Source organism: Canis lupus, chromosome 9, assembly GCF_048164855.1.
Source record: "Canis lupus baileyi chromosome 9, mCanLup2.hap1, whole genome shotgun sequence".
Taxonomy (NCBI): Eukaryota; Metazoa; Chordata; class Mammalia; order Carnivora; family Canidae; genus Canis; species Canis lupus.
The window spans coordinates 39,923,258-39,947,964 of NC_132846.1; the positions used below are offsets into that span (position 1 = coordinate 39,923,258).

Genomic DNA, 24,707 nt, shown 5'->3' on the forward strand with positions numbered 1-24,707 from the left:
TTCTGTGGAATGTTCTCCATCCATGCCTCCTTTCCCTTGCTGTTGCCTGGACAGAGAAGTGGTCAGGAAGGCTGATCCCTAACATGCTGCACCAGCCAGGCCAAGGGGTCCAGTTGGGATAGGAAGTGTGAGGTACTAATAGGAGGTTTGAGGACAGAGTGAGAGAGGTCAGGATGGTCTTAACCCCCTCCCTTTGCAGCAGGTGGTTCTGGTAGCTCCTACTGGCACCCTCCTCTCTGGCTCACGATACTTTCCTCCTTTCCCCTGAGGCTGAGTGGTGTATCTGTTTTTCCTCTGTGTCAGTGCCTCCATTCCCTGGAAGTTTTCCTTAACTCTGTTCACACCAGTGGTCCTTTTACACAGAACTCTGAGTGTACCTCTTGTTTTCTACTGGAAGCTGAGTATATAGTAGTCAAGAGAAAGCCTGTCTGTGATATTCGATATAGTCTATTCTTAGATTTTATAGAGGAAAGAAATTGAGGTCCAAAGAGGCTAAAATAACTTATGTAAGCTCACAGGACTGATTAGTGCCCAAGTGTAAGTAGAAATCAGGTATCCTAACTGCCAAATTATCTGTATTACTTTACTTTTTTAAAAAGGCTAAATCTAAATAAATAAATAAATAAATAGACTAAATCTAGAATGAGTTAAATATACATAAACTGTGACTTGCTGAATTAGTTATTGAGACAATCTCCAAGAACAGTGCTAGGGAGGCACTGTTTTCCAAGGTTATTTGGTTATTTCTGAAATGGAAATGTTTCTTTCTAGAGCTTACATCTGGCGATTTTTTTTTAAACTATTGATCTGGTGAAAATCACAATCCAGCGATTATACCAGCTGTGTGCCAGATAACTATATATGCCATCATTCTTCGGTTACATTGGTAAAGCAATATGCTAAACCCTGACAAGAGGAAAAATCCTTCTATAACATATTAGTCATTGTTATAGGATACTTACAAAGAGAGAGAGAATAGTTTTATTATTTTTAGAGATTTACCTGTTTTACTTTCTTTTTTTTCTATAGCCTTGACCAATGTGAAAGAGTTTTGGAGCTCTTAAAACAATATCAGAATTTTAAAAGTATCTTGACTGCTTTGATTCAAAAAGAAGAGAGTATCATCTCCCTTCAGGCTTCCTACATGGGAAAAGAGAACCTGAAGAAAAGGATAGCAGAGGTGAGTCCAGATTCCAAAGGAATCTTTACACAGTGGCCTCGACAATAAAGAGGATATTATAAATGGAGTCATTTTTGAAACTTGGCTTAAAAGAACAGTGACTCTGTGTTCTTAGATATCTAAGACCTTATTGAATTTATTACTAGGGCTTGCAAAAATTCAGTCCCCAAGTGGATGCTGGGTTGCATATTGTTTGGTTTTTGATCCTAGTGGTATGGTTCTGCTGGAGTCTGGGGTCACCCCTGCTGCTTCATTTTAGGCTTGAGAGAATGAAGGTAGTGGGAAAACCCCTCTGTTATTAGCAGACAAAGGAATAATTACATTTTTATTTATTTGCTTTCTGTAAAGATGTGTGAGTTTACATCCATGATGCTCCATCTATATTCATAGCCTCACCAATCACAACATAGTCTAAGAAGAGTGACACTTTTGGACACTAGGTGTCATTATTTTCTATGATTTAGGTGATTATCAACCAGAGAGGCAGAAGAATGGAATAGTTGAAGAATACTACGACTACACTGTATTACTGTACACCATTTCCTACTGGTTTTATGAGTCCTATGCTAAAGTGCTGTTAAAGGGTCAAAAGCATGTGTGAAATATAATCTACTTGATATACCTGATTATAAGGAAGCATTTTCATTGAACTTCCCAGTTTCTGAGAGAGAGAGAGAGAGAGAGAGAGAGAATGAGAATCAACCAGATTCTTATAGACAATTTAGTCTTTATCTAGAGCTCTTATCCCTGAAGCTGCAGTAACATTCAGGGTGAGGACATATGGCCAGAGCTATAGGTGAAGAATAGCCTGTGTCTGAGACCTACTTTCTCAGACTCAGTTTCTTGGAACTGACCAATCACAAGGGACCCTGTTTGGATACCAGTTGTATGATATGTGACTATCTAACTGTTTTTTTTATGAGACTGAAATGAGGAAGGCCACCAAGACCAGGAACAGACAGTGACGTGGAGTTGCTCAGAAGCAACCTGTCGGCTTCTGTCCAGCAGAGGTAGCTTCTACGTTTGGCGGTCTCGGGATCTGGAAGATTCTGTCCCTATCCCAGTGGATTTGAAGAGCTCTGGGTTCTTTTGATTCTCAGCAAGTTCTACACGATCAGCCTTATAAGATCCCCTCAACCTTGTGTCCCAGTTTCCATAGCTGCTTTTCTGCTGTGCTCCTGATGCCAGTTACCCACCTTGTACTGTTGTTTCAGGATCAAAGTCTCTGACTTCTTTACAGATCCAGAGTCCCTCTCTTGTATACTGACCAGATATGTAGTCTCTCTTGACCTGTAGCTGTTCTGTTTGTGCTAATCCTCAGTCCTGAAATCCTGCCTTTGTCCAGTTAAATGGGATCCCGTCACCAGTAGGAAGCCATTCCTTTTCTGATTAGCTCAAGTAGCATCTGTGAAGTGCCCAGGACTTAATCAGCATCTAACTGCGTGTTGGTCATGATGACGCACCGTGTGTGTGGCTCTATGCACTCACCTCTTTTCAGGTGCTTGAGCACTCCTTCTTCTACCCTGTAACCCCATTAACTGTGAACTGTACTTTCTGGATAAGTTATTTATCTGACTAGTAAAACTTACTTCATCACCATGAGGCAGATGGCCTGCCTCTTGGGTGAGTCTCCCTAATGAGAATTTTGGTCCAGATCTTGACCCCTCTGCCATCATTAGCTCACCAATGGCTGTTGTCCTAGTCTGTTCAGGCTGCTATTACAAAAATACCATAGACTGGGTGACTTATAAACACCACAAATTTATTTCTCACAGTTCTGGAAACAGGCTGGTGTAGGGAGAGGGGGACAGATCAACAATAAATTTAACCATGGATAGATCAAAAAATGAGGACTTTACATAAATTATTCCTGTGTATAATAGCTCATTATTCAAAATATATAGTTATAATATAGTTCACTTAAATATGCCCTCATAAATGGAAGTTAGTATGATAAAGTTTAATTTTTTATTACTTTAAATAATGCTGTAGGGGTGCCTGGGTGGCTGAGTCAGTTAAGTGTCTGCTTTCAACTCGGGTCATGATCCTGGGTTTCCTGGGATCAAGCCCAGTGGCTGGCTCCCTGCTCAGTGGGGAGCCTGCTTCTCCCTCTCCCTCTGCCTCTCCCTCCTGTTTGTACTCTCTCTCAAATAAATAAAATCCTTTTTAAAATGATGTAGAGTAGAAAAGTATTTTCATAAATATGATAGAGTAAGGTTTGCAATAATATACAGAGAACTCATTGAAATTAGTGAGTAAACCACTGAGATCCAAACATATTTGTACATAGGGAATAAATTGACAACTGTTAAAAAATAGAGAGGGAGAGAGGGAGAGAGACATAGTTCAACCTCATAAGTAATCAAAAGATAGCAGAATTACTCAAAAATACTTTGTTTGCCTTTTGATAGCGAGATGTGTACTCTATATTGCTATTGAAAGAGTGGATTGATGTTACCCTTTTGGAAAACACTTTGACAATATTATTGAAGACCCATGAAAATCTGTCTACCATTTGACCAAGTATTTCACTTCTAGGAATCTAGCCTAAGGATATAATATTAAATATGGAAAATTCTTAATACCAATGGCAGCACTTTAAAAATTTACTAATTTCCTTCTTTCTTCACTGACCAAACTATACTCCCTCCACTCTAATAAATGATTTGTTCCAGAAACTGGAAAATCCTGAGGCTAGAAAAATTGGTTTTATTTGCAAATAAGACTATCATGTGGCCTTGATGTTTTAAGTACTACTACTACTACTAAAAATGGTATTGATGATGATAATGATAGTTTCTGGCATGGAGGGCATGGTCATTAGATGGCAAGTTCTTCACATATTATTGTATCATTTCATTTCCACGTAACCCTGCAAGGTAAATAGTATTAACCCTGTTATACTGGTGAGAAAACGAAGGTTTAGAGTTTGTTGTTGTTGTTTTGTTCTTAGAGAATTTTAGAAGTAATTGGAGGGGTTTTAATGTTATTAGGATGGGTCATGAATAAAGAAGAAATAAATTCCCCAACCCTGCCCTATCAGTTTTCCTTACTTACTGTAGGATTGTCAAAGGAGATATATACTAAAAAAAAAAAAAAAAGACCAAATGGTATTGTTTTATTATAATCTGCACAAGTGCCCAATACCCCAGCAAGTTCTTGGGGAAAAAATGGTTCAAGTAGGTGGGCCAACCTAAATGCTTAGTATGCCTTCATCTCCTCCAGATCTAAATCCAAATCTTGGAATCTTATCACAGAGTAGCTTAGATATTGATACAGTGACTTGGGTTCTTCACGTGCTGTGAAGATAGGTTCATAATGCTGGTCTCAAGAATATTACCTGTTGAACGATAAGGAAACAACACTGAGCAAAAAAAGAGCCATATCCATGTAGTGAATTTTTCAGGCATGCTGATCTTGCTTACTGGTAATGTCCAATTTATGTCTTGGAATTTGAATAGATTAGTGACTTCCTCTGTAAAAAAGGCAAAATGTGAGGACAGGGGTTAAGTAACTTTCCCAGGATTATATGGCTGATGAAAGGCATAATCGTGATTTAATCCCAGGTCTATGTGACTACAAAATCATGTTTCAATCGTTGTAATTTTGCATTCTTGTAAACATTTGAAATATGTATATGGCAGAAGTAAAAATTGATTAACTTTGCTTTGTTCCCCTTTTTCAACTGTAAAGGTTTGCTCACAAAGGTATTTTAAAAATTAATAAGATAACTAATTACCTTTAGGAAAAGTGTAACAGTCCAGGCATTTCTTATTATGTTGAGAATCTTATATCTCTTATCTAGCGTATGAGTATTTCATATATTTGCTGAAATAATATATTATTTTGTATGGAAACTATACAAGTTCTAGTACACTTAGTATACTAATATTTGATTCTTTTTTCAGATGCTTTTTTAACTGCCTGAAAAAAAAAATCAAAGCTTAGTACTGACTGTTAATATAGTTTTCAGTTAATTTTGTGATGAATTAGATACTGTCTTCAGAAACAATCCGTTTCTGTATTATGTATTTGTGGTATGATGCTTTGTACCAGCGGCCAAAACATGATACTACTGGGAACTTTTGTCGTCCAAACCATAGAAACCTGGATGTTTATCTAGGATATGGGGCCAGATTTCCACTCCTTTTAATGAAAGACAGAAGTGCAAAAGTAAGACTAAAGGCTAGAATGTCAAGGGACTATTCAGGTTTGGGAAAAGGCAGAGTGAGTCTACTTTCCTTTATTCTACCCTTTCCATTTATTGTGGAAGAAAACTCACTGTTCCTGACAGCGGTGAAAGTACCCTCTCCTGTTCTTTTTTCTTCACTCAGTGGTGGCTTGTGTCAGTGTAATAACAAAGTTCTTTGACTATAATGAAAATTAGGATGGAGATATATATATATATAAATTTGGGCATATATATAATGTATATATACATTTATATATTTAAGTTTTATATATATATATTTTTCCATTTAATTGAATGAAAATTTATTATGCCCAATGCACAAAGAGTCCTGTTCCAGGAGAAAAAACCTTGGAGTTTGCATCTCAGCTTTACAGATGTATCAGTCAGCCTCCAATCAGGAGACAGAAAACCTCCCCAATCATTTTATTCTCATTTTAAAAATTTTATTCAGTTATTGTTTTAGTTAAACTTTTGAGATAATTGTAGATTCACATGCAGTTTTTAGAAATATAGAGGTCCTGTGTACACTTTCCTGTAAGTCTCTCCAGTGTTAAATCTTATAAAATTACATAGTACAATATTGTAATCAGGATACCCACATTGATAGAGTCAAGATAGAGAACACTTCCAACACCACAAGGATCCCTTGTGTTGTCATTTTATAACCCTATCCGTTTCTGTCCTGTGGATACATCATACAGCGTGTAACCTTTGGGGATTGGCTGTTTTCACTCTGCATTATTCTCCGGAGATTCATTCAGGTTCTTGCATGTGTTGATAGCTTGTTCCCTTTTCTTGCTGCATAGTATTCCATGGTATGGATGTAACCACAGTTTGTTTAATTATTCATCACTGAAGGACATCTGGGTTGTTTATAAATTTTGGCTATTATGGGATCCCTGGGTGGCGCAGCGGTTTAGCGCCTGCCTTTGGCCTAGGGCGCGATCCTGGAGACCCGGGATCGAATCCCACATCGGGCTCCCGGTGCATGGAGCCTGCTTCTCCCTCTGCCTATGTCTCTGCCTCTCTCTCTCTCTCTCTCTCTCTGTGACTATCATAAATAAATAAAAAATTTTTAAAAAAAAATTTGGCTATTATAAGTAAAGCTGATATAAACCTTCATATAGGGGTCTTTTTTCTTTTTTTGTTTTAAAGATTTTATATATTTATTCAGAGAGACACACACAGAGAGAGAAGTAGAGACACAAGCGGAGAGAGAAGCAGGCTCCATGCAGGGAACCCGATGAGGGACTCAATGCTGGTTCTCCAAGATCACACCCTGGGCCGAAGGCAGGCAGTCAACCACTGAGCCAGCCAGGCATCCCAATATAGGGGTCTTTATGTGACTAGAAGTTTTTATTTCTCAGGGTTAACTGCCCAGGAGTATAGTTGCTGGCTTGTATGTTAATTACATATTTAGTTTTTTTTTTTTTTTTTTTTTATTCATGAGAGGCAGAGAGAGAGAGAGAGAGAGACAAAGACACAGGCAGAGGGAGAAGTAGGCTTCATGCAGGGAGCCTGACACAGGACTCTAACCTGGGTCTTCAGGATCAGGCCTGGGCCAAAGGCGGTGCTAAACTGCTGGCCACTGGGGCTGCCCACATATTTAGTTTTTAAAGAAACTGCCAAACTAATTCCCACCAGCAATGTGGAGTGATCCAGTTCCTCTGCATCACTGCCAACATTAGATATTGTCTCAAAATTTTTTAAGCCATTCTGATAGGTATGTAGTAGTATTACATTATGGTTTTAATTTGTATTTTCCTAATTGCTAATGGTATTGATAATCTTTCCTTGTGCTTGTTTGCCATCTGTATGTCATCTTTGGTGAGTCAAAATAAATATAATATCTTTTCCTGTAATATCTGGCCCTAGTGAGTAATTAATTTCAAAAAGTTTTCTGTCTTGCTAGATTGTCCTCTTTTTGGTTCTCTGGCTGAGGATAGCAAGCTTCCCTTGGCACGTTTTTTTTCCCACTGTGCTCATTGATATTACTAGGTGTTGGGATATCTGAGGGAAAAAGAAAATGCAGGGAACTTACCACCAAGCTGGTGTTGAGGAGCTGATGCCCCCAGCTGTTCTCCTCTCTTGAACTTTCCACTTTTAATTCTTTAAGTTTGTTTTGTATATGATATCCAGGGTTTTTAGTTGTGCTTAATGGGAATAGGGAATAGGGAAAATTATGTCTATCTCTATTTCCAGAAATGGAAGTCCTCTAAGATGTATATATATATATTTTTTAGATATTTGCTTAGGAGAAATCTATTTTCAAATTTTCTGTAATTGTTTAAAATGCTCAGGTAAGACTGGTAAGCTGAGTGAAACATGAAGATTACAGTAGTCAACATTCAGGTTTTATTTTGTAGTTTAAAATCATTTTGATAAAGTAGTGTTTCACCCTTCCGTGTTAGAAATGATGTGGAGTTACAATCACGGGAGACTAAAATTGAAGTCGTATTAAACATGTATTAAAGTTCTGTTTTATTCAGATGAGCATGTAGTTTCTTCAACATTCCAAAGACGATTCCTGTTAGAGGAGTCTAGGAACTGCCATTTTTTATACTATTGAGTGAAGATGCTTCTTTTTTTTGGTAGACTGTTATTTCACATAGACAAGAAACATGATATTAGATTATTATAATTATTTCATCATGCCAAGTGGGAAGAAATTTGAGTGTAAGATTATTTTGTTAGAACAGATGGTTAGGATTCTAAAAACTTTTTATTGAGAAAGTAGGAAAATAACAGCCTGCTTTAGAAAAGAATAATGTACGAAGGAAATACTCTGTTATGATTAGCCAATAATATAATTTGGTTCTTCCAATTTTTCTATGTAAATATTTCAAAAACATGTTGCCTTTTTTTCAGATTGAAATTGTCAAAGAAGAATTTAATGAACATTTAGAAGTTGTAGACAAGATTAACCAGATCTGCAGAAATCTACAATTTCATCTAAATAAAATGAGAATTTTTGAAGAGCCTCCTTTTGAAAAAGAAGCTAATATTATTGTGGATAGATGGCTTGATGTGAGTGACAGTTTAATTCAGTAAAAATCTCATTTTATAGGAAATTGATCTTTTCTGTTGTATCTTTAGTATTTTTTCTCTAATTATAAAATTCAAAAGTGTTCATTGTAAAATGTTCAAATAATCTAAAATTTATGACCTAGGAATTAATTTCACCCCCTGAGTTAGAAGCCACTAACAAATGGGTCTGTAACCTTTGAGATATAAAAGCTTACACTCAACTTCTTTAAGATATAAAAGCTTACACTCAACTAGCTAATATATAAATCATTCAGAATATTTATGTCCAACTATATATTTATTTAATAGGGTTTTGGTTGAGTAATAATTAAATTTTTACCAATTACAAATTAAGAATTTGTCCGTATTCTATTTCCTTCTGTGTTTTAAAAGCACCTTTAATTTATTGTGGTTTAGAAATTAGGAAAACTATTACTTTCAGTTTCCTATAAGTGGCAGCAAAGTTTTTTTGTGGAAGGAAGAACTATGTGATACATTAAGGCACCTTTTTTTGTTGTTGTTGATAGTTAAAGCAAATTATTTTAAAAACAAAGGTAAACTAAACTTTTATTTTAAAATAGAGTGTGTTTGAAACAATGGTTTTCATACTTTTTACCACTAAGTGTGTTCTTTCTATTTTTTAAATTATGGTAGATAAATGAGAAGACAGAAGACTATTGTGAAAATCTTGGTCGAGCCCTAGCTTTATGGGACAAACTTTTTAACTTAAAAAATGTCATCGATGAGTGGACTGAAAAGGTCCTTCAAAAAATGGAATTACATCAAGTGGCTGAAGAAGAAAGAGAAAAGCTGAAGGTAATTTGTAACAGAGATAAAATGTATGCTCTTTTTGTACACAGTTGATGTTTAATATTGAGCTTGCTTTCTGGAGCCAGAGTAGAGAAATCACAAAGAAATGTTTTATTTCTTTCATTATCTCTTGAGTGGGACCTTTCTGTTATTTCCTTTGTGATAGGTAGGAAGATGTTAGCTGGTGTTAGTAATTTGGGGTTCACAGACCCCCAAGTGTTTGTAAATAAAATGACCTCATTTGGGAAAAATTGCATCTTTATTTTTATGAATGTCTAACCAAAATGTAATATTGGTTCCAATTACGAATACAGTCAATAAACATAGTAGGATGAATATTACATGTGACTTTGTTATCAAGAAAATCGCAGATATCTTTGAACATTATCTGGTTGTAACTGTTACCCTTTATCACTGTTTGAAATTATGGTGTTTAGTAACGTCACTTCTAGGTCTTCTTATTTAAGATAGTAATGTAGAAACATATATATTGCTATAGCAGAAATTATTTTTGATATTTTGATAACTGTAACTCAGTAAAATTGTTTTCTGTTATAATCCTAGATAATTTATCTTATTTTGTTTTTAAAACATTGTTATGCAAATATCCTGTATCCACAGGATTCACCAGACTATCAGAGGCATTTATGGTACAAAGAATGTTAATAACTCCTAGAAGAGGCCTTACCAAAACGTATAATTGTTCCCAGGGAGTCACTATAGGTCCCAGAGATTGGCAGACTTTTTCTTAAGAGATCAGATAGTAAATATTTTAAGCTTGTAGATCATTTGGTCACTGTCACAACTGGTTAATGCTGCTGTTGTAGCATGAAAGCATTCAGTCATAGACAATTCATAAATGCTTGAAAGTAACTGGGTTCCAATAAAACTTCCTTTATAAAAAAAGACTGCCAGCCCTTAGACTGTTAACCCCTGATCTACATCATGAATATGGACAATCTTCATAATTTGAATTAAGCAGCCTCTCCTTTCAAAAGATTAGAAAAAAATGCCAGGCCAAGTATTAAAATCTTTATAGAGCTTCAAAAAAGACTAGTTTTTAAAACCATAACCTGCCATTTTTTTAATGATTTTCAAAGATTTCAAGTTATCTCTTTTAACCCTAGGAAGAGCTCTTTCTAATTGCTTATTTATATATTATTCACTTGGATCATATGAAATATCATATGAAATATGAAATCTCTATCTTTGTAGGTCAGAAAATAATCAAATATTGGCAATTATATCTGGCTCAGTATAATAGAAAACAATATGTATGTGTACATGAAGGCTTTATAGTATGTCAAGACTGATGCTTCCAGTCTCATTTTTTCTCTAATCTTTATTATTTTAACCATTTTTAAATTCACTTATCCATTTTTATACATTTGGAAAAGGTTTTCAAAAATGTGTAGAGATTTGAATTTCCTTGTGTATGATGATAGATATTATGATTTGCTAAGTGTGAATGAATAAGTCTTAATGCCTTGAAGTGCAGGTTGTTTAAAAATTTGAAGTTAAGGATGCCTGGGTGGCTCATGGTTGAGCGTCTGCCTTTGGCTCAGCTTGTGATGCTTAGGTCCTGGGATTGAGTCCTGCATTGGGCTCCCCGCAGGGAGCCTGCTTCTCTCTCTGCCTTTCTCTCTGTGTCTCTCAGGAATAAATAAATAACATCTTTAAATAAAAACAAAAATGTGAAGAAGTTAAAGATTGTAAACTGCCAGCCTGTGGGCCAGATTCTGCCAACAGTGTGTGTGTGCGCGTGTGTGCACATATGGCCGCACAGTTTGTATGCACAGATCTAGGAAATACAGTGTGAAGGGATTACATTCTTGTGTGGCACAAGCCTGACCCCCTCTGTCATCTTACAGTTAGGCTGCTTCACTCAGCTGTAACATTTCGCTGACTCATAAAGTCACTTGGGTTCATAACTCTCAGGACTCCTTCGAAAAACAAGTGATTTGGGGAAATTCAAAGGCTCTCTCAGTTTCTGTATATAGTAATAGTCATCATAGATCCCAGAAAATAAAGTATAACTAAAAAGATATTTTCTGTTAACATTATTTGTTATAGGAAGAGTTACAAGTCCATGAACAAAAATCTTCAGAGTTTTCTAAAAGAGTGGCTAAAATACAGTTTCTCCTTCAAAGCAGTGAAATGCCTCTTGAATTGCAGGTAAGAGAATTTTTATTTAAAAGTTGCAATTAAAGCCCTCTAAAGTAATGTTCCGGGATGCCTGGGGGGTGCAGTTGGTTAAGTGTCCAACTCTTGGTTCAGCTCGTCATCTCAGGGTCGTGAGTCCTGTGTTGGACTTGCACTCAGCTGGGTGTCTGCCTGGGTTTCTCTCTCCTTCCCCCTCTGCCTCTCCCCCTGTGCATGCTCTCTCTCTCTCAGATAAATAAATAAATCTTAGAAAAAATAATGTTCATAATCCAGAATTCTAAATCTTTAAAATAAAATAAAATTAGAATCATTATTTAGTTCACCTTTATTCAATTCCTATGTTGTCTAACTAAATTTTTGATAGTTGGCATAGTTCATTATATCTGTTTAGAATAGGTATGATTTTTGTATTGTTTTATTCCCATTTCACTTATTTCCAGGACTCTTGTGTAGAGGTACAGATGTTGCCATGCTTCTATGTAAAGTAACAAGGGTTTCCTCTGGAGTGTCTTTTGGCCATTAGAAGGAGAATATGGCTCAAGTGATTCTGTGTTTATTAATTGCTGCATGGGGAAGCAGGGAGATTGCCCCAACTGTGATTTTCTATTGTGTGAAGAGATTTGTTACAATTTTATTTAGATCAGAGTGCATAGTGGCTGAAGAAGAGCTCTAAAGTCAGACTTTCTGGTGAGGTCTTGGCTTTGCCACCTACTAGCTTTGTGATCTTGGGCAAATCATTTAACATTCTAAATCCTGTATTTTGTACCTAAAGTGCTTACCACAAAGCTGTGCGCATAATAAACAGTAAATGCTGGCTGTTTAATTTTTACTATATATTTTCAAATGAGTGCTATGCGATGGCACCTCAATTGATATGCTAGATAAAACTTGTTTAAAGGGGGAAGGATTCAAATTAGTCCTTTGGGAAAAAGATAGGATGTCAATCAAAGTTTTTCATGTTATTCTTTTTTAATTAATTAGTTATTTATTTTTAAAGGTTTTATTTATTTATTCATTGAGAGACACACAGAGAGAGGCAGAGACACAGGCAGAGGGAGAAGCAGGCTCCATGCAGGGAACCCGATGTGGGACTTGATCACGCCCTGAGCCGAAGGCAGATGCTCAACTGCCGAGCCACCCAGGCATCCCTCATGTTATTCTTTTTTAAATGATTTGAATTGTATCAGTGATATAGAACAATGAAGAATTAATTTCACATTGAAATGAAGCAAAGTATCAACTCACTCTCTAGCAATGCAGTTGTCTTAAAATCTAGTTAAATAAAGTCCCCTACAGACTTACCACATGTCTCATGATTTCAGGTCATGGAGTCTTCCATTTTAAACAAGCTGGAGAATGTAAAAATGCATTTAATAGGAGAATCCAACTGCTCTGCACTCAGTGGCAGCACAGCTGAGCTAAGGGAGGATCTTGACCAAGCCAAGACCCAGATGGGAATGACTGAGTCCCTCTTAAAAGCGCTGTCTCCTTCTGACAGCTTAGAGATCTTTACTAAACTAGAGGTATGTCCCAGTTTCTCCTCTCCTACGATTCAGATTTATTTTCATACTTAACTCTGATGACTTTGGCCTCTTGAGGTTAATAAAAATAGTTACCAAAAAATGAGAGTCAGGGGAAAAACTCAGAAAAACAATTTGTGTATATTTAGCAGTATCACCTTTGAATTGCTTTGTGGATGGTAATTATTTGATATTAAATTGCATTGTGTTATACATTTACTGGCTAAGATAAAGCGAATCCACCCCACAGAATATCATTTAGATTTTTACAAAAAACAATGGAGATCTATTATGGTTTGTGTAAATTGAGCTCATTTTGAGACTTAATGGTTGTTTGTTTATGTATTTAGGAGATACAGCAGCAAATCCTACAACAAAAGCACAGTATGATGTTACTTGAGAATCAAATAGGTTGTCTGACTCCTGAACTCTCTGAATTAAAAAAGCAATATGAAAGTGTCAGTGATTTATTCAATACTAAAAAAAGTGTCTTGCAAGATCACTTTTCTAAGTTATTAAATGGTGAGTGCAATGTTTCTCTTAATTGTTTCTGGGAATCTGGAAGTATCAATAAGTATTGTGAACATGAAGGCTTGTCTAAGCTTCACTTACAAATGGTTGCAGAGATTCTAGTTAAGGAAAGAGATTTATTTATTTATTTATTTATTTATTTATTTATTTATTTGGGATTCATTCAGCTAAATCTGTCATGGGGAAGCACTGACTGATCTATGCCTGTCATAAATAACATCTATATCTTTCAAGCCCCAAATATTTATTTCATGAAAGAAGGTCACCGACATCCTCACATTTGACCTGCTCACTGTGGTGAGTGAGTCTGGGGATTTGTCTGTGAGCAGGCTGCCCCTGCAAGTGTCTTTGGATCTCCTATGTGCTTGGAAAGGAGGTTTGGTATAGAAAATATACTACAATTTGGGGTGCTTGTGGGATGTAGTTAAATGTCTGACTCTTGATTTCAGCTCAGGTCTTGATCTCAGGGTCATGAGTTCAATGCCCCGTGTTAGACTCCATCCTGGGCATGGAACCTCCTTAAAAAAAAAAAAAAAAAAAAAAGGCTAAAAAAAAAATGAAGAAGGAAATATACCACAGTTATTCTTCAGAATCTTCAAAATTGGGTTTCAACTTATTACCACTTTATACAATGACTTGTAGCCATGTCACAGGAAGCAAGTTTCAAAGTCTCTCACTTTAACAAGGTATCTCAAGTCTCCCTTGAATGAATACAATTTCTTTTTTTTTTTTTTCCTGCAGATCAGTGCAAGAACTTTAATGACTGGTTTGGCAACATTAAAATGAACCTTAAAGAGTGTTTTGAATCATCAGAAACAAAAAAAAATGTGGAACAAAAGCTACAAAAACTTTCTGTAAGATATATATACATATATATGTATATATATAAATCTTAATCAAAATTTATCAAAACTAAAATACTAGAGGCAAAGAACTGTATTTAAGTAGATGAAATAATTACTTTGGGGGCACCTGGGTAGCTCAGTTGGTTAAGCATTTCATGCTTGATTTGGGCTCAGGTCATGACCTCAGGGATGTGGGACTAAGCCCCACATTGGGCTCCATGCTGGGTGTGGAGCCTGCTTAGGATTCTCTCTGTCTCCGTCTCCCTCTTTCTCTCCCTCTCCCCTCTCCCCACTTGAGCTCTCTCTCTCTTTCTTTCTTAAAAAAAAAATATAAATAAAAAGAATTACTTTGACTTACTAATTTCTCTACAATGTTTCCAAACAAGTGACTTTTCCCCAAATATTTTGAAACTCCATATTTACTGGGTAAGGGTGAGAGTGACTTAAACAAGGTCTATTTTCACACCTATTCTAAGATGCTGTTTGACTTAGTGTTCACTGGTAAATCTAGTCAAGTTAAAATTATATTTGTTAAAAAATAAAGGTCTTATCTAATGTGGACTTTGAAATCCCTTTACTTTCTTGAGAGAGAGGTCTCTTGACTTTTTATTGTTTTTTTCTGAGTAATATTTCCTTTAAAAAAATCTCAGTGAACTTTAAATCAGCTGGCTGAAGTGTAGTAGAGGGCAGCCCAGAATAAAAGTAATGTGCATAGGGGCATTTAAAATGCTTATGGCATCCTTAAATCTTGATCACTTTAGGCTAGATTATCTAGTACTTTAGTGTTGATGATTAGTCATGCTCTCAAGCTTCTGAGTAGTGCTGAATGTTCTCTGTTTGAGTCCTTGCTTTGATGATACTGTTCTTTATTGATAGAATTGCCTTTCTACTCTCTTTTTTAGTTTAAATTCCAACTTTTTTTTTTAGTTTTTTTATTTTTTGCCTTTAATTTTGCCCATTGTATGAGTCTTAGCAATTGATGCTCAAATCTTGAAACATAAACATTGAAATAAAATTCTGATTTGGACAAAGTTAGATAGAGAATCATGTATTTAGTTTTACATGTTGATTAGCAGAAGGGAGTAAGTATTTAGAAGCTGAGGAAAGAAAAATGCTGCTTTCCCAATCTTATTCCTAATGACTTTCATGGTGGTCCTGCATTATTTTGCTTGATGCTATTTCCAATAAGTCAGATGTATACACACATTCTACAACTAATAGAAATCATCTTTTGATCATTTGCCATTGAAGTTAGCCGTATTTACATAGCTCTTCCTCTAGTGGATGTTTAAAAGGTGGCATGTCCACATACGGACTTGGAAAAGTGATAGAGGCCATGCTTCAACTTGCCAGTAGAGCATCATTGAGTTTCTGTCTTTCTTAAGGATTTCTTGACTCTTGAAGGAAGAGGCAGTAAAATACAGCAGGTGGGAACTGTACTGAATCATGTGAAGAAGCATCTACCAAAAGCACATGTTAAGGAGCTTAACAGTTGGATTATAAATCAAGAAATTGAATTGGAAAAGATGGACTCCATTTGCCAGACCCAAGCAAAGGAGCTTAATGACCACTTGCAGCAGCTACTGAGGTAGGAAATAAAGGTGATATTCAAATAACATGTTTTCTAATGGTACCTTTATGTGTTCAGTGCCTCAGTACAGCTAGCATTAGGATATACAATACATAGAAATTTCACAAATAAAATACATATTTCCAAATCTAAGTTTGTCTCTAGGAAGATAGAAGTCAAGAGAATTCTTTAAATTATCTAAAATGGTAATAGTTAAGGGGAGAGTCCAACAGTGTTTTCTGTTTGTTTCCTACTTTTTATGATACATTTGTGTAGCTCGTTGCTTTATAGAATCCCACTATAATGCAGGCTGGTATTGTTCAGATTTTAATGTTACAAATTAATTTTTCTCTAAAGAATAATAAAAAAAGGTAGTAAAAACCTGATTAGCTTATAAAATTCATGCTAACCTTCTCTTCTTAGAACACTTTTTGCTTATTTTATATTTTAACATATATAATGTCCTTTTAGACTCCAGGATGACCACAGAAATCTGAGCAAGTGGCTGACAAGTCAGGAAGAGAAATGGATAGAAATGGAAAAATCAGGAGAGAAAACTGAGCTTTTTTGCGAAGCTGTAGCTGGAAAGAGGTATAGCTGATCTTGTATGAATTTATTTTCTGCTAACACAGTTTCTTACATGATGTTGTGGCTGCTATAAACTTTCAATAATGTTTGGAATTTACAGGGAACAGTTTGAATCTATGGCCCAGTTGAACAGTTCTTTGAAGGAATATGGGCTCACTGAAGAAGAAGAAATAATAATGGAATCAACACACTTGATTGATAGATATCAGACATTTTTGAGACAATTATGTGAAATTGATGAAGAGGATAAGTTACCTCCTACAGAGGACCAGAGCTTTAATGATCTTGCACATGATGTCATTCATTGGATAGCAGGGATTAAAGAGTCCCTTATGGTTTTGAATTCATCTGAAGGCAAAATGCCACTTGAGGAAAGAATCCAAAAAATAAAGGTATAACTGTGGAAACTAAATTTCAGAGGTCAAAGTGAACAGAGTGAACTCTAATTTTTAAAAGATTTAGAGGAAGAACTGCAAAGATTTGTTTCTTAATGGAAAGCAGCAGGATCATTGTGGAATGGTTGAAGCATTCAGGTGACTGAGCTTACAAGATAGAAGGGCTGTGATGTATCTAAAATTATTTTAAAGCAGACAGAAGAGAGAAGGCATATCCTCTTTGTAAGGGCAGTGCCTATGGGGCTATGGTGGTGGGAGTTTGCTAGGATATAAAAAGAACATATGTCAGTACAGAGAGGCATCAGCATTATCAAGGCCAGAGCTGGAGAGGAACTCTTCTTCAAAGTGAATATGTATGGTTCATAAAGGTTATTAGATATCGAGTGTGCCATGTGGTTCATAAAGGTTATTAGGTGCTGAGGGAATTGCAGAGGGCAGGGGAAACCTCAAGCTCCTTCCAGCCCACTTTTTATCTAAGGAGAGATTCAATAGACATGGCTAGTTAAAAATACAGGGGACAAAAAAAAAATACAGGGGACAGAAGCATATGTGCTCAAAAGGAACCCAGAAGGATTGAAATTACATTAATCAAAACATTATTGCAGGAGGAAATGGTGATGAACAGTGAGCTATAAGGGTTGATGAGGCTAACTGAAGTGATTGGGATTATATGTGAAAGGTTTTCCAGGGGAAGTGAATCTGGAGTAAGTAGCATTTCCAATAAGGGAGGAACTTGATTGTTTAGAGCAAAGGAGGGAAGGAGAACAGGGAATGGAAATTAATTATGTAGTGGTGGAGGGATAAGAGTTGACATGGGGCACTGCATTTTCCTGTGGAAAGCTGTAAGTCTCATCTTGAGTATATAAAAATGTTGTGTTTGGGTTGTTACCATGACCCTCTATCTATAAATAATGGAATGGATAGGAAGAGGGTTTGGGTCTTTTGGACATATATCTTATTTGAAGGCAGTTGAAAATCAAGAGGAGAGCAGAAATGCAAGGACATCAACCTGAAAAATATTTATTGAGAATCAATTCCATAAATGTGAAGGAAATATTGTCTTTTGGGCATATTAAAAGATAATTTTGAAATTTCTGCAATCAGAATCTAAATAAAAAGATATCATATGTACTTTCCCTATATTACGCAAATGAGGTTCTACGATCTTTTTTATTTAACTCAGGAAATCATTTTACTAAAGCCTGAAGGGGACGCTAAAATACAGACCATCATGAGTCAGGCTGAGAGCAGCAAGGCTCCGTTGGCTCCAAAGACCCTTACTGATATCAAGAACCAATGGGACAACACACTCCATTTAGCCAACACATATCTAAGGTAAAGGGCAATGCCTTTACTTTCATGACTTTTCATTGCACAGTGAAGCCATAACAAGTATGTTTTGTCTGCCTCCTGGATTTGTATATAATATCTATTGGAGAGAAAAAGTCGGTAATGTCAGGGGCATCCACAATGTCAGAGGCAGAAATGAAGATGAATAGTTCTCTGGATCAGATAGGAAGTACAGTCATAGCTCTATGGCAGTGTTTACTTTGGCTGGTTCATCAAACATGGAATTCTTGGTAACAAATTAACATTGTCTATGATTCCACTTTCAACACTCTGCTTCTTACCAAAAACCCCTTCCCCCAGACAATTTCAGTGTCTGCATGGTATTACTGTAGAATAATTATGCTTTTAAAAATATATTCTAAGAGATCCTTAAATGTGTAAACCTTGTAAATGTTGTCTGAATTCAGTGGACATAATTCTGGTGAAAATTCTTAATTCATATGACATCTCAAATGATACATTTACTGTTTATTTATTTATTTTAAAAGATTTTATTATTTATTTATTCATGAGAGAGAGAGAGAGAGGCAGAGACACAGGCAGAGGGAGAAGCAGGCTCCATACAGGGAGCCTGATGTGGGACTTGATCCTGGGTCTCCAGGATCAGGCCCTGGGCTGAAGGCGGTGCTAAACCGCTGAGCCACCGGGGCTGCCCCATTTACTGTTTAATGGAAGTGGGAATTTTATATTTTTTCTAGGAAGACAAACAGATCAAAACTAAATTTAAGTTATAGAAAGTACAAACCAATATACTGAATGATTATTTATTTTCCTTACATGAGAAAGAAAAATATAAGATTATATAATTCCATTTAGGTATAATCAGTATAATGGTTTGGAATCTGAATTAGTAAGTGTTTGTTCTTGGGTCGAATTATGGAACAAAAGTTTTTTTTAGTAATACTGCAAATAACGTCTGTCTTGATTTCTGGGCTTAACTTAATGCTACCTAGAATTCCATAATGCCAAAAAAGTCTTTGGGAATCATTTATGTTAGTGTTATTTTATTTTTAAATTTTTATTTATTTATTCATGAGAGACACAACAGAAAGAGGCAGAGACATAGCCAGAGGGAGAAGCAGGCTCCATGCAGGAAGCCTGATGTGGGATTCTATCCCGAGATTCCAGGATCATGCCCTGAGCCATAGGCAGATGCTCAACCGCTGAGCCACTCAGGCGTCCCATTATTGTTATTTAATGTTTTTTATTATAATGTATGTTGTCCTATAGTATGTGAAACGCATTCCAACTTGCTAAGAGTCGTCATTTCTAAAATGTTTGTTCAACGTAGCCATCAAGAAAAGCTTCGACTAGAAGGAGAGAAATATTTGCAAAGCAAAGAGGACCTGAGGTTAATGCTCACAGAACTAAAAAAGCAACAGGAAGCGGGCTTTGCTCTGCAACATGGTTTGCAGGAGAAGAAAGCCCAGTTAAAAATTTATAAGAAATTCCTCCAGAAAGCACAAGATTTGACATCGTTGCTAAAAGAGTTAAAGTCTCAAGGAAGTTACCTATTAGAGTGCACTAAAAATCCCAACTTCAGTGAAAAGCCTTGGCTGGAAATAAAGCATCTCCACGAAAGTCTCCTCCAACAGCTACAGGTGACATGGTCAAATTGAAATTTTAAATGACTGTCATAATTATGCATGATTTTGTCATATTTGTATACGGAATGATTTTTTGTTCTCTTGGAAAATCAAGAACTTTTAACATTTGATTTATCATTTTTAGATATAAATATTAAATCCTCAAGGATGGAGGAATCAATCCATCAGTTTTGTGCTAGAGGAATCCATCGCATATTGTTTGATGATGACATTTTTTCTCATCCAAGTTCTCCTTTTCAGTAGTCAAAGGGTTAAGATTTTTAAAAAGATTTATTTATTTATTTGAGAGAGAGAGAGAGAGTACATGTGTGCATGGGATCAGAGGTGGGCCAGGGGGATAGAATATCAAGCAGACTTCTTGCTGAGATGGGAGCCAATGCAGAGGTCAATCTCATGATGGAAGCCAAAACCAAGAGTTGGATCTTTAACCAACTGTGCCACCCAGATGTTTTTAAGTATCTGTCTGAAAGTGATGCTGTCAAAGTGATCCATACATCCATGTATCCATCATCTATCCTTTGGAATAATTTACAGCTGATCCTTAAACAATGTGGGGGCTAGGAGTGTTGAGCCCCCCTACAACTGAAAATTTGCGTATCACTTTTGACTTTCTGAAAACTTAACTGCTGATAGCCTTCTGGTGACCGGAAGCCTTACAGATAACATAAACAGTCGATTAACACATATTTTGCAAGTTATATGCATTACAAATTGTATTCTTACAATAAAGTAAGCTTTATTGTAAAGGAAAGAAAATGTTACTAAAAAGATCATAAGAGGAAATACATTTACAGTACTGTACTACAAAAGACCTGTGCATAAGTGGATTCATACAGTTCAAGGCCATGCTGTTCAGGGTCAGCTGTACATTCATTATTTGGTATAAACCTCATCAGTTTCCCTCTCTTGAGTGGTCTACAGTGAAAGAGTTAAGAGATCAATGTCAGCTTGCCATGAGGGAGTATATTCTCATGAGAATTGTCTATAATTCTTTGCATACTGGAAGTTAGATTAAATGTAAGGATTATGTGGATAAGAAATCCTGCTAATACAGATTCTAGGACATGTGCAGAGGTAAAGAGATACTCACTTGACTGTAAGTTGTTGAGTTTAATAATTATTACTTTCCTGATCAGATATGGCTACCCTATTTTCTTATTTCAGGAATAGAACTTGAAGATGGGTTTGCTCTTGAGTTAGGATTACTTTTTCCTAACACACAATGTTTGAATTTAATTCTTAGGAAAGGAATGTGAGGTTAGGCTGATCTCATATAGTCTCATTTCCAACTGTGGATATTTGGTTTTACTAAGAAGGATAATTAAGGGAGCCACTTTATTATGGGTATTTGTGATTTGATGATATAATTTGAAGCGTTTATGTTTTGTAAACCTCTTAAGAAATAAATTGTCTTCAGGAATGAAATGAAGGCAGAAAATCATGGGATAAACATGTGATTTCAATAAGCCATTTTTTGGGGGGAGGAGTTGATTTTTCATTGAAATACCTTAACTACTAAAAACTTTACTTAAGAACTCTGGACAACTTATGGCCCTATTCCTGTTTCTAGATGAAAACTCATAAAACAAGTGTTTGTGAACAATTTATTTTCTGAGTGAGAAAATTCAGAGGCATAATTGGTGAATTGTCAATGGTTTTATTTTTAGGATTCTGTGCAAAAATTGGAAGGTCACGTTCAAGAGCACCACTCATACCAGGTTTGCGTCACAGATCTGAATACTGCATTGGACGATATCTCCAAGGAATTTGCCAGTTTTTCTGATAAGCCTGTGGATCAAATAGCAGTTGAGGAAAAAGTGCAGAAACTGCAGGTATTAAATAGTGTCTGGACATGATGGACATCAAAACAAAATCAATATTATTTACAGTGAACAAATCTGCATCTTTAGTCAGAAATCCAGTTATTCTTCAGAAGAGTAAGATAATTAAGGTTCTGACTAGTTGTAGAGAATGGTAATGTTATTCTTTAGTGACCAAGTCCATTTATAATTTGAATTGAACATTTTTCTGCACTGCAGACCATCAGAGACAGCTCTACCCATGACCAGTCTATACCTCCTGGAGATCTTTGTTTCAAAGACAGCACAGTGATTCCAGGAGGTACTACTGGGAAGTCAAAAAATATATCTGATGCCACAAGACCAAGGGGGGAAATCCTTCAGTTTTGCATTCTTTATCAAGGGTGGATGGGAGTTGTATAATTTTTACCTCATTTTTATATGCATGGTCTAAATTAGAGCTCTCTCCAGGTTAGAGCTTCCAAAATCTTCTTCCTCACTCCAACAGCACCTAGCCTCTTAAAATGAGGATCACAGCCTTTTACCCACATCCTTAAAACACCTTCCTTAAAAAAAAACAAAAAAACAAAAACAAAACAAAACAAAACAAAAAAAACAAACCTTCCTTAGATTCTCACTCTTTGCTTAGCCAACATAAGCAAGCCTGAGAGCTGTCTTCTAGAAGAAAACAAAGTAAAGCATTTTTTCAGCTACTTCTTTGATAGCTCCTTAACTGGAGATTCCGTGGGGTGAGTCTCAGAGCAGCATTGCTGGCATAAATGTGGGAATTCTTCATCTCTTTCTCTTTTTTTTCTTCCAGTTTTTAAACTTATTTAAGTAATCTTTACACCCTACATGGAGCTCAAACTCACAACCCTGTGATCAAAAGTCTTATACTCTTCCACAGAGCCAGCCAAGTGCTCCCTCATCTCTTTCTTTTTGGGACCTGGGAATCAAGCAAACCTTCTCCTCCATGGCCTGAGATTGTGACAGCGCTACCTCCCTTTTTAACAGTGATCATTTGACAGATGTTAAGGGCTCATCATGTCCAAGGCACTGTTTGGGTGCATGGATAACTGTTTGGGTGTTAGACATGAGCCCAGCTCAGGCTTCTCCTAAAAAATTAACATAGAACCTCTATTATAGGTAGAAGGAATCTCAGAGGCCATTAAGTTCAGGCGCCTCATTTTATATCTGGTAAGCCAGGTTCTAGAGACATGAAGGACTTACAAGGTCACCTTGGTGACATAACAGAGTAGGGGCTACAGCTCAGGTCTTCTGATTCCGCTGGACATCTCTATTTGGATGCTGTACACTTATCTGTAGTTTAGTATGTCCATAAAACAACTCATCAACTTCCCTTTCTCCATCTCTCACCTCCTTAACCAATAGGCCTGCTTTTTCTTCTGTGTCCTCTGACTCTGTGAATATCTCTACCATCTCTCCAGGCTTCACTCAGAAACCTGGCTATCCGTCCTTTCCCAGACTCCTCAATCTAGTCAGAGACTAAGTGCTGTCTCTTTCATCTCTAGAATATCTATAAAATGTATTCCTCCTCTAAGACCCCTGTTATTGCCTCTTTAGATCAGGCTCTCACCTCACATACCCCTGCATTAATTTCCAAATGGGCTCTCTGCCTGAACCTGCCACCGTCTCCATGGCAGTGCCCCCATGGCTGCACCCCGACCATTCTAAAATGCGATCTGGAACTAACTCCCTTCTTCCAGCTTAATATATTTCAATGACCTGTGCATATTTGTTAGCATAGATCTCTTCACATTCTATTACAATTGTCTGTTTATTTCTGTGTCTCTCTCACTCTTAGAGTTATCTGTTTACTTCTATGAGGAACCTGACACAACTATATTTTATTCATCTATGTATCTTCAAAACCTATCATAATAAGGGTGCATGGCTAGCTCAGTTGGTGGAGCATATGATTCTTGATCTTGGGGTTGTGAGTTTGAGCCCCACATTGGGTGTAGAGATTACTTGAAAAATTTTAAAGATGAAAAAAACCTGTCATAATATTTGCTGCTAGTTGAATGAATGAATGAATGAATGGATGAATACTGTATAGTCTATTAGGATAGTGACTAACAAATACTGTATAGTTCACCTAGTAACTTTAAGGCTTATTCTATTTCAACAGTAACGTCAGTAACCACTGAACACATTAGTTCCTTAATTTCCTTTTAAGTCTTGAGTTCTCAAATCAGCCTGATCTGTTCATGCATTGAGTAAATATTGATTGAGTTCCTGCTAAATTTAAGATATTGCATTAGCTAGATTGATTTAAGCTTTGCTCTGAATGGTAAATATTAATACTAGATTCATGCGGGTATATTCTAAATGATTTTTTAAAATTCTTTTCAAGCTGTATGTTGAACAAAATATATGCTTAGCAAATATATGTTGACTGCCTCCTATGTTCTAGGAACTGCGTTGTGAGAATTTTCTCTGTTACTTCTTATAAACTTCTAGTATCTTATACAATCTGTGAGGGATTTTGATCTGGGATGCCACATTGGTTTAAATTTTGCCCAGAGTTTCTTCTTTGTGATATGAATTGGCGAATTTTTTATACTTTCCACTAGTGGAGGAGAATCCTCTGGGATTTACAAAAGCCTATTAACTCTTGTGACCATTGAATGGAGGTACTTTTTGTGACAATCTTTTCTCCACTTACAGGAACTAGAGAATAGACTCCGTTTACAAGATGGCATATTAAAGAAGATTTTAGCTTTAGCAAAATCCATCAAGCAAAATACATCTTCAGGAGGACAGAAGATTATTAAAGATGATATAAAGTCACTTAAGTGTAAACAAAAGGATTTGGAAAACCGGCTTGAATGTGCTAAGCAGGAGTCAGAAAATTATCTCAATAGCATTCTCAAATCAGAACGCTCAACGGAACAGAAAGAAAAGTTTCCTCTGCCAGGCAGAGAGAAGGAGGTCACTTCTGATGTGCAGGAGCCCACTCAGGACTCAGCTGTGCCTGAAAAGTTTGAAGAAGACCGAGAAATAAACAAGGTAAGTGCTTGTGATTGCATCTCTAAGGCATCGTGGCTGAGAATGAAGAGGTGTTGGGCTCTGAAGAGAGGGTGGTGAATCAAGCCTTCTGATTTCA

At 36.4% G+C, this 24,707-nt stretch overlaps 1 protein-coding gene across 5 annotated transcripts in view; it reads left to right on the forward strand.

The window, feature by feature from the left end:
* SYNE2 (spectrin repeat containing nuclear envelope protein 2) overlaps positions 1–24,707 on the forward strand; it is a 320,078-nt gene that overhangs the window by 135,181 nt on the left and 160,190 nt on the right. For all 5 annotated transcript variants that reach the window (XM_072838881.1, XM_072838882.1, XM_072838883.1 and 2 more), the window contains 14 exons: positions 1,030–1,180; positions 8,241–8,399; positions 9,054–9,215; positions 11,283–11,384; positions 12,695–12,895; positions 13,243–13,414; positions 14,165–14,277; positions 15,654–15,856; positions 16,310–16,429; positions 16,527–16,818; positions 18,005–18,156; positions 19,463–19,772; positions 21,446–21,610; positions 24,269–24,610. In XM_072838881.1, the coding sequence (XP_072694982.1) occupies positions 1,030–1,180; positions 8,241–8,399; positions 9,054–9,215; positions 11,283–11,384; positions 12,695–12,895; positions 13,243–13,414; positions 14,165–14,277; positions 15,654–15,856; positions 16,310–16,429; positions 16,527–16,818; positions 18,005–18,156; positions 19,463–19,772; positions 21,446–21,610; positions 24,269–24,610 (2,644 nt within the window). The remainder of the gene's footprint in view (positions 1–1,029; positions 1,181–8,240; positions 8,400–9,053; positions 9,216–11,282; positions 11,385–12,694; positions 12,896–13,242; positions 13,415–14,164; positions 14,278–15,653; positions 15,857–16,309; positions 16,430–16,526; positions 16,819–18,004; positions 18,157–19,462; positions 19,773–21,445; positions 21,611–24,268; positions 24,611–24,707) is intronic.